The sequence below is a fragment of the Delphinus delphis genome, chromosome 16 (genome assembly GCF_949987515.2).
Source record: "Delphinus delphis chromosome 16, mDelDel1.2, whole genome shotgun sequence".
Classification (NCBI taxonomy): domain Eukaryota; kingdom Metazoa; phylum Chordata; class Mammalia; order Artiodactyla; family Delphinidae; genus Delphinus; species Delphinus delphis.
Genome location: NC_082698.1, coordinates 62,648,485 through 62,658,471, shown reverse-complemented (window position 1 = coordinate 62,658,471; position 9,987 = coordinate 62,648,485). Strand labels below are relative to the sequence as shown.

At 50.3% G+C, this 9,987-nt stretch overlaps 1 protein-coding gene across 1 annotated transcript in view; it reads left to right on the top strand.

The window, feature by feature from the left end:
* Positions 1-1,017: 1,017 nt before the first annotated feature.
* Positions 1,018-9,987, top strand: part of TSPAN15 (tetraspanin 15) — a 49,550-nt gene continuing 40,580 nt past the window's right edge. Inside the window, exon 1 of the mRNA XM_060034878.1 lies at positions 1,018-1,207. Coding sequence (XP_059890861.1) covers positions 1,112-1,207 — 96 coding nt within the window. The 5' untranslated portion in view covers positions 1,018-1,111. The remainder of the gene's footprint in view (positions 1,208-9,987) is intronic.

The following is a 9,987-nucleotide window of genomic DNA, read 5'->3' as shown; positions in this document are numbered from 1 at the left end:
CTCCCCACCCCCACCTTACTTTCTTCTTTCTATGGCAGAGCCCTGAGGGCTGGGACAGCCTGGTCTCTGTTTCTCTCTGGGAGGCTTGGGAGTCCAGGGCAGGGGACTGGGACAAGTGTGCCATTCCTGCAGTCACCACCAGGGACCCCACCTAGCGCTGCCGTGAGCTCACAACCTCTGGGCCACACATTTAATTCCTGAATGGCACAAACACTGATTGCCGGCCTGCCAAGTCCCAGGCTGAGCTAGGCCTGCAGGGAAAGGAAATAGCAGTGAGTTAAGCAGGGGCCGTGGGAGACAGACTCACAGACAGGAAGACAGATTCTGACCCCGGGCAGGGGAAAGGCTGGGTGCGAAGAAGCTGGGTCAGAGCTGGGCTGAGTGTGTGCAAGGGAGGGGGCTCCTGAGTTGGGGTGAGGGGGTGAGGGCTTCTCAGAGGAGGAGGCCACTGGGGCAGGGTTGGGATCTCACCTGGCTGCAGAGAAGGGGAATCTCAGAGACCTGGGGAAAAGCCTCCAAACTGTTACAAGAGGAAACTGCGGGCCTCAGCTCCACGAGGGCCCCTACCCGCACCCTCGTCTGCAGCACCTTCCTAGATGCGGCTCTCCCACCCCCCTTAGGCTGAGGAACTCCACTTCCTTATTCCATTCATGCCTTGCACACTCATTTGCACACTTTAACACCTTAGCCATAAATTCCTGCTCTTTTCCCATAGTCTTCTCTCTTGACAACAGTGGAAAGCGAGCATTTCTGTGTACCCCGAATGAAGCACTCTAGCTGTCTCCCTAGCGCCCCTCTGCACACACTCTCCCACGGCCCCCAAAGTGCCTGAGCATAGGCGCTTCCACAGCTGCACGCGACCTCTTTCGCAAAACCCTCGCCCCTGCCCCTCCCTCGGCCTCCTCTGGGTCCAGGCCGCTGCCCCGCCCCAGGCCCGCCCCCTCCCAGAGCGCCCATTGGCCCTGGGGCTGGGTGGGCCCGGGCCGGGGCTGTGATTGCGGCTCGCCGGTGTCAGTCCCCGAGTGAGCGCCGGTGGCGGGGCGGGGAGCCGGGCAGGCAGCCTCAGGTGGGGCTGCTGGCAGCGAGGGACCCAGCCCGGGAGCCCCCCAGGATGCCCCGCGGAGACTCGGAGCAGGTGCGCTACTGCGCGCGCCTCTCCTATCTCTGGCTCAAGTTCTCGCTCGTCATCTACTCCACGGTGTTCTGGGTGAGTGACCCCAGTCGGGCCCCGGCATGGGAGGGGGAGTCGGCACTCCCTTGTTCACCCACACGCTGAGCCGGCGGTGGGGGTGGGCTGGGTCCAGGCTTGTCTGCTCCAGGGAGGGGCAGAAGCGCACTCCTGGATTCTCGTCCCACTCTCCTTGTGAACTAGGAAATTATGGTTGCTCCAGCTCCGCCTGAGTTTCAGCCGCTCGGTGCGGAGCCTTAGAGCTTGGTGGCAACGTCTCAGACGAAGGAGCTCCCACGAAGGAGCTCCGCCTGGCTCACCTGTGTGCACCTGACCAGCAGTTTGGTTCTGCGAGTCCGCTGCGCTTCCACTGGTGCCGTAGGCTGTGGTTACCACGTTTGGCCGCGCTCACCCCACCTGCCGGGTATTACTGAGTTCGTCTCTCTATCCGTCTGCGGAGAAGTGGTCGGGCTTTGTTGTCCGGAGTCGGGAGACCTGAACTCCTTATGCTGTCCCCACTATTTACTTGCCCATGCCCCTGAGCAAGATGCTTTTCCAGGTGCTTTGATTTCCTCTTTGGTGAAAGGAGGATTCCACCAGACGTGTGGTCTCCGGCTGCTCCCAGGTGCTCAGTAACTTAAAAACGCCCCTGCACTTAACCTTCTCTCTCTCTTGTTGGGGGCAGGGTGGTAGTGGCTGGACATGAACCAGCCTTCGAATCCTGCCACTACCTCTTTCCAGCGGCGTGATCTCGGGGAAGTTACTTCAACTCTCTAGGCCATAGTTTCCCGGTCTGCAAATGGAGACAGTAATTATACTCAACTTTCAGAATGGTTGTGGAGATTAAATGAAACAGGTCAAGTACATTGCTTAGCACAGGGACCAGTGAAGAGCTTAAGAGGTGTCAGCCATTATTATTATGGGCAAGGGAGCTGGGCCCTCCTGGTAAGCTGCCCCAATAGACTGCATTTCTTTATGGAGATTTCAGACTAGGCTGGGCCCCCTTGTAGAAATGAGGACACCTTTCTACAGGCCAGTGCCAGCCCTGCCACTCTAGAATAGCCCCCTACCCCCAGTATGCCACAGGGCAGACTTGCCCAGGTACCTGACACCTCTCCCCACAGGGCAGACTTGCCCAGGTACCTGACACCCCTCCCCACAGGGCAGACTTGCCCAGGTACCTGACACTCCTCTGCCTCAAAACACATGCACACTCCTGGTCTTCTCCTCAGCCCTCATTGGGTCTGTTCTGCTGGCAGGAACTGTTAGATCTGCCATCAAGCCTGGCTTTCCTTGTGACCCCTCTGTGTATGTGACCTTACCTGGTAGTCAAGAGATCCAGATTCTAGTCTTGTTCTGTTTTGAATCACTGGGAGAGCTTAGGCAAGTCATTTCCATGTTTGGGGCCTCAGAGCTGTTAATTGACTTGCCCAGCTCCCAGTCCAATTCTCTGACTCTATGTAATGTGGAAGAGAGAAGAGCAGTATGTGTGGGGGCCGGAGGATGGAGCACAGACCCATTGATGGAGGCTTCAGGGAGGCAGAAGGTTTTATGTGGAACTGGATGGGGGTGATTTGAGCTGTCATTCAGTGGTTCTTAAAGTTGCATCAGAATCAACTACAGAATTTTAAAAACACTACAGTTACCTGGGCCCTGGCCTGTGTATTTATTTGAACTTATTTAAGCTCCCCAGGTAATTCTACTGTGTGGTCAGGGTTAAAAACGGCTGAGTTAGATGGTCTCGTAGGCCCTTTGATTCTGATTCCGGGTTTTTCTTGCCTTCTCCTTGTTCGTCTGGCCTCAGAAGCTCATTCTCTGTAGGTCAGAGTTGAAAGAAAGGCTGAGGTTGATGGGTGGGGAGGTGAGAAAATAGGGGAAGACCAGGAGTCAGAAGGTGGGGATTACTGTTTTGGCTTCACCCCTTCTCTTGATATATAATCACTGACCAGTCTCTTAACCTCTTCGTGCCCCCATTTTTCCATCTGTAAAATGGATAACTGATACCCTGCCCCACACTTCATTGGATTGTTTTTGGGGTTAGTGATGTGGGGAAACAGTGATATGTGGGGAAACCAAGGACTATAAAAAAGAAAGTTGCACAGTTAAAACGGAACTCGAATTTTCAAGGCCTGTCCTGTCACTGTCCCCTGCAGCCCTGAGAAAAGAGCACTCTGTGACCTTTGCTTTGTCTCTCTTGGAGCAGGGTGGGACTCAGAACTCAGAATCTTTCCTTTCCAGCCACCTGAGATTGCCTTACCAAATCGTTAACTTCCCATCCCTGCAGGTATTTGTGCTTAAAAGTCTCCCTAGGCATGCCAAGAGCTCAGCCACCTGCCAGGGCAACTCCAGGTGCCAGAATTTGACTGCAGGGTGGAGGCCCAGTTTAAGTAATTTGTCCTAGACTGGGTTTGCTGTTAATTGGAAGCCATTACAGGAGAGCCTATCGTCTCCGTCCCTTGGGAGGAGGAGTAGGGCCAAGGGTTACTTGCTTTATAAGCCCAAAGTGCCAACACTTTCATCTCAGTATTTAAGGAGCCATAAGTTTTACCATAGCCATGCACCTTCTATAGGGCTTTTTGCTTTAAAACTTACTATCAAATAGGAAATGCAAGGAGACTGTACAACATTTAAAAGTATAGAAGAATCGTCATCAGTGATAAGCCTTCCTCCTATCCCTCTCTCCTGGCCTGCCCTGTCCAGAGGAGGCCTCTGTTATGAGTTTCTTATGATTCTTTTCTGAGATGCAATCCTAGGCACAGGATGTCCTAGGCACAAACATGTGCATATGTCATATATTCCTTTTTGTTCCCCCTGCATAAAGTAGCACACTACACAGCTCTGCCCTTACTTTTTCACTTAAATTTAAATCTGTGTGAAATTTGGAGCTTTGCTAGGGGCTGCCTCCTTCTGTTTGATGGCTGCATAGAATTCACTGTAGGCTAGGCCAAAATATACTTAATCAGTCTCCAGCTGGGGAACTCAGGTTGTTTCCAATCTTTCCTTACTGCAGACAGTGCCGCAGTGAGCGTCTTCGAACGTGTCATTTTGCACATATGTGTGTATGTCTTCAGGGTAATTTCTAAAAGTGGAATTGCTGGGTTAAAGGGTATATGAATATATAATATACATATAAGAATACACTCATAATAAGTGTGTACAACTTGATTAATTTTTACAAAGTGAACACCACTGTATACTCAGCCCCCAGGTCAACCAGCAGAATGGACAGAAGAAGCCAGCAACTCCCATTGTGTCCACTGCCAGTCGCTACCCCTTCTCGCCAGTAGTAATCACTATTGGGATGTCTAATAGCACAGAACAGCTTCACCTGTTTTTGTATGTGCATTAAAAATTTTGATAGATGTTGTTCAAATAGCCATACGTAGAGGCTGTAACTATTATAATATTGTTTACATGTAATATTATATTACTTTAAGCTGAATCACTTTTTAAACTTAAGTTTATTTTTAAAAGGAGGCTTTATATCACCACTGCCATTGGGGAACCAATATTCCTCATCAAAAATAGCAGGTAGAAATGCAGATCAAAACTACAATGAGGTATCACCTAACACCAGTCAGAATGGCCATCATCAAAAAATCTACAAACAGGGACTTCCCTGGTGGCACAGTGGTTAAGAATCCGCCTGCTAATTTAGGGGACACAGGTTCGAGCCCTGGTCCGGGAAGATCCCACATGCTGTGGAGCGAGTAAGCCTGTGCACCACAATTACTGAGCCTGTGCTCTAGAGCCCGCGAGCCACAACTCCTGAGCCCACGCGCCGCAACTACCGAAGCCCGCGCGCCTAGAGCCCATGCTCCGCAACAAGAGAAGCCACCGCAGTGAGAACCCTGGGCACCGCAACAAAGAGTAGCCCCTGCTCGCCACAACTAGAGAAAGCCTGCGTGAAGTAATGAAGACCCAACACAGGCATAAATAAATAAATAAACAAACAAACTTAAAAACAAATCTATAAACAATAAATGCTGGAGAGGGTATGGAGAAAAGGGAACCCTCCTGCACTGTTGGTGGGAATGTAGACTGATACAGCCACTATGGAGAACAGTATGGAGGTTCCTTAAAAAACTGAAACTAGAACTACCATATGACCCAGCAATCCCACTACTGGACATATACCCTGAGAAAACCATAATTCAGAAAGAGTCATGTACCACAATGTTCATTGCAGCACTATTTACAATAGCCAGGACATGGAAGCAACCTAAATGTCCACCTACAGATGAATGGATAAAGAAGATGTGGCACATATATACAATGGAATATTACTCAGCCATAAAAAGAAACGAAAGTGAGTTATTTGTAGTGAGGTGGATGGACCTAGAGTCTGTCATACAGAGTGAAGTAAGTCAGAAAGAGAAAAACAAATACCATATGCTAACACATATATATGGAATCTAAAAAAAAAAGAAAAATTGTTATGACGAACCTAGGAGCAGGACAGGAATAAAGATGCAGACGTAGAGAATGGACTTGAGGACACGGGGAGGTGGAAGGTTAAGCTGGGACGAAGTGAGAGAGTGGCATGGACATATATACACTACCAAATATAAAATAGATAGCTAGTGGGAAACAGCCACATAGCACAGGGAGATCAGCTCGGTGCTTTGTGACCACCTAGAGGGGTGGGATAGGGAGGGTGGGAGGGAGACGCAAGAGGGAGGAGATATGAGGATATATATACACATATAGCTGATTCACTTTGTTATACAGCAGAAACTAACAAAACTTTGTAAAGCAGTTATACTCCAATAAAGATGTTAAAAAATATAGTAGGTAAATATGACAGTAAATATAGTGCAGGGAAGATAAAACAAGTTATTTAATCCTAGCTAGATACTGTGGGTGCTGTAGGCTGCAAACCTGAGGCTTGCCCTGGTTGTTCAAAAGCAGTTTGGCAAGTGTTTGAGAGGCGTAAAGACAAACTGACACCGAAGCTGAGATTTGCTCCTTGATGAGATTGGAAAGATCAGAAGGAAAATGAACAATGAAAACTTCTCAGTCTATGAGTCAATATGAACATGACCTTGAACCCCTTACAGTGACCTCTTGTCCCACACTTGGGGGCCCTCTCATTTTTAGAGGGTGACCTCGGGGCTCAGAGGGGGTGTGTCTCAAGGTCACTGAGCAGAGCTGGCACTAGCCCCCACGTCTCCTCATTCCCAGTTCAGTGAGAAAGGAGCTCACCCAGAGGCTCTTGGAGGCTCCTCTTCCCACCACATGGGTGAATCACTCTGACACATGTGCCCTTAGCCCACTGGGGACACATCTCTAATTATAGCACCAACCACAGGGTATCCTAGAGATCCGTTTACATGACTGTTTTTCCTCACTGGACTGTGGGCTCCTGGAGGTCAGGGGTGTAGCTCATTCGTATCCTCTTCCAAATGCTGGTCTTGGAGCCGGGCACACAGTAGGTCCTCAGGGAAAGCTTGTTGCATTGGGGCAGTTGAGTCCCAACCTGCATCTTGGAAGCAAGGATTGGAGATATGGGTACCTGGATCAGAGGCTGAACTGGGTGTATAGCCAGCAGTGGTCAGGTTTGCTGACGCCTTGAATTTGCAAAGTGGGCTTTACTGGTCGTGGAGACACTGGCTCTCTGGCAAGCACCTGTTGTCTTGACAATGAGGTAGGGTGAAAACCCAACTGAAAAGTTGGGTAATGGTGTCAGGGCTGAGGGGTGTTGATGATTGAGAAGGAAGTGGGTGTGGATAGGTGATGAAGGTTATAAATGCCAGAGGCAATATTAACTCTTCTTGCCCTCTCCAAGGATGGGCCCCGTTATCATAGTTTGATCTGTGATGCTTTATTTTTCCCTAAAGTTTAATGATGAAGAGCGTGGACTCTGTACCAAGCTATCTGGGTTCAAATCCCAACTCTGACACTTATAGGCTGAGTGACATAGGCACTAACTTCCATCTGCCTCAGTTGTCTTATCTGTAAAGTGGGTGACACCAGAACCTACCTGAGAGTTGCTGAGACCATTAAATGGATTAATTATAGGAAGAGCTTAGAGCAATGCCTAGCACATGATAAACACTACACCAGCTACTTAAGGATTAGCCGTTCTTTCCCAACCTTCCTCTCTATTCTTCTTGGTACTCACTGAGAATTAGAAGGGCCCTAGTGTGACCTTTTTGTTTTACTGAGGAGAAAACTGAGGCCTGGAGAGAGGAAGCAAGTATCTGAGACCCCACAGCAAGTTAGTGACAGACCCAGACCAGGACCCGGTTGCCTGACTTCACTTTCTTCATGGGGTCACTGTGACCTTTACCAGCCATTGTACCCCCAGCCCCTACCCCGTGGTAGTCCCTCCACATGTCAGGGCTCAAGGTGTAGGTGGAAGACAGCATTTCTGGAAGGAGCCAAGTACCTGGCCTCTCGCTTAAGCACAGAAGGAATTTCCTTTTTTTTTTGGCTGCATTGGGTCTTCGGTGCTGTGCGCGGGCTTTCTTTAGTTGTGGCGAGCAGAGGCTACTCTTCGTTGCGGTGCGCGGGCTTCTCATTGCGGTGGCTTCTCTTGTTGCGGAGCACGGGCTCTAGGTGCGCGGGCTTCAGTAGTAGCAGCACGTGGGCTCAGTAGTTGCGGCGCGCGGGCTCTAGGGTGCATGGGCTTCAGTAGTTGGGGCTCGCGGGCTCCAGAGCACAGGCTCAGTAGTTGTGGCACATGGGTTTAGTTGCTCCGTGGCATGTGGGATCTTCCTGGACCAGTGATCGGACCCTTGTCCCCTGCATTGGCAGGCGGATTCTTAACCACTACGCCACCAGGGAAGTCCATAGCAGGAATTTCTAAGTTTTGAAAAGAGCTTTGTTTGTGTGAAAATAATATGTGCACATAGTTTAAAAAGAATTCCAAGCAATTCAGGTAGGTACACAGATGAAAGTAAAAGTCACCTTCGATTCTACCACTGAGCGAGAACTCATTGTTGGGGTTACTACCCATTTGGACATGTCCTTGTACATATATGTACATATTTAACTTTTTTTATTGTGTTTGATTGATCGGGCAGGTCTATTTCCCTCTTGTTCTAGGCAAGCATTTCAAAGAGAAAATAGTGAAACTCAAGTAGAAAGTGAGGCAGCCTTCATACTGGAGAAGCGGTTACCATGCCTCATGGGCTGTCAGAGATGACCTGGCGCTGGGCTCAGGCCTCAGGCCCAGAGAGGTCCTCCCTTCCCCCAGCTTGGCCATGGGACCTTTAAAATCCAGAGAATCAGGAAGACAGTCCCGGAAGGGATTTGGAGAACCTTCTAATGAACTCATTTTCCATATGAGCAAGTAAGGCCCCGAGAAAGTTTCTTTGTGCTTAGTCGAGGCTTCTGTGCATGAACCTGCCCCCTCCTGTAAGAGAGGGGTTGCTTTAAGTTGTAGGAGTGGGTTGGGACCTCGCTACCTTTGGTTGTTCGTTCCTGAGCAGGAGTAACTACCTGCCCTTCTCCTTTCCCCTGCCCTGTGCCTCCTCTCTCTCCGTGAGTCACAATGCCAACCTGGGGTGGGGCTTAGAGTCAACCAGATTAGGGACTGATAATGCAATTTCCATACCAGTTGGCTGCATATACAGGGGAATGATGTCTTCTGGGTAAGCCCGGACACAGGAGATTGAGAAGATAAACCTTTCCCAGAGAGCACCTCTGGATGTGAGTGGGCTGGAATCGACATCTTCTGGAAGGCAGGAGATTCCAGTCTTGATCTGCCATTCCCTCCAGGGTGGGGACCGTTTGCTTATTCAGTCAACAAAATAGTTATTTAATGCCTACTGTGTATACCAGGCATTGTGATAGTTACCAGGAAACAACTATGAATGAGACAGGTTAGTCAGACAAACCAGTAAATAAACATAGCTGTGATAGGTGCTAAGGAGGAAATTAGGGAGGAAGTGGGAAGAGATGGGAGTTCCTACTTTAAATGGGGTGGTCAAAGAAGGCCTTTATGAGGAGGTCAAAGTCTGAGAAGGACCCAGCCACAAAAAAGGCCTGTAGAGAGCATCTCAGACGGAGGGAGCAGTAAGTGCACAGGCCCGAGGTAGGCAAGTATGGCTGCAGCAGATGAGGAAGCCTAAGGGCCAAATTGTGGGTGGAGAGACTCTGGTCATATGAGGAGTCTGGGGTCTGAGTGGCCCAGAGGGGAGGTTTAATTGTCAGGACCTGATGGCAGTACCATTTGGAGACATGGATCAAGTGCTGGTTCTGCTGTGACGCTGGGTGAAGGACCAACTCTCTGATTCTCCTGGACGCTTCATCTGCGGGTACCCTGGAGGGCTGTGGGGAGGACCCTGCAAGATGAGAGATGTGGAAGCACCCAGCACACTATAGGCCCGGTGTCCCTGGGGGGGATGGAGACTTATCTGGGGAGCCTTACAGAGCTCAGGGGGAGCTGGGACATAAGGTGTGATGAGAAGTTCTGGAATTTGTCTTATCAGAGGAAGCTGCTTTCTGCTGGGGATTCTCTGCCTGCTTAGAGCGGATGGCTGTGGCCTTGCCCTTGGGCGGAGAAGTCTGCCCCCTTGGGAGCACATTCAGCCTCTTCTGGGGCCTGAGTTCTTCCCACCCTTTAGTTCCTAGGCTTTAGTGGTGTACCAGCGAGGCTGTGTGCCACATGATGGGCACGTGGGTCTAGAGAGGCCAAACTAGAGGTATTCTCAATGCTCTGAGAGCACCTGGAGAAGGAGGGTTGGGGGAGCCCAGGGGCAGGGTCTGCCCTTGCCAGGGAATGTCACACAGGTGTACTGTTCAGCTCCAGGCTGGGCCTTCCCACCTGGGCCTGTGGGAGGGGAGACAGAGAAGACTAGGAGGTCAGCCCA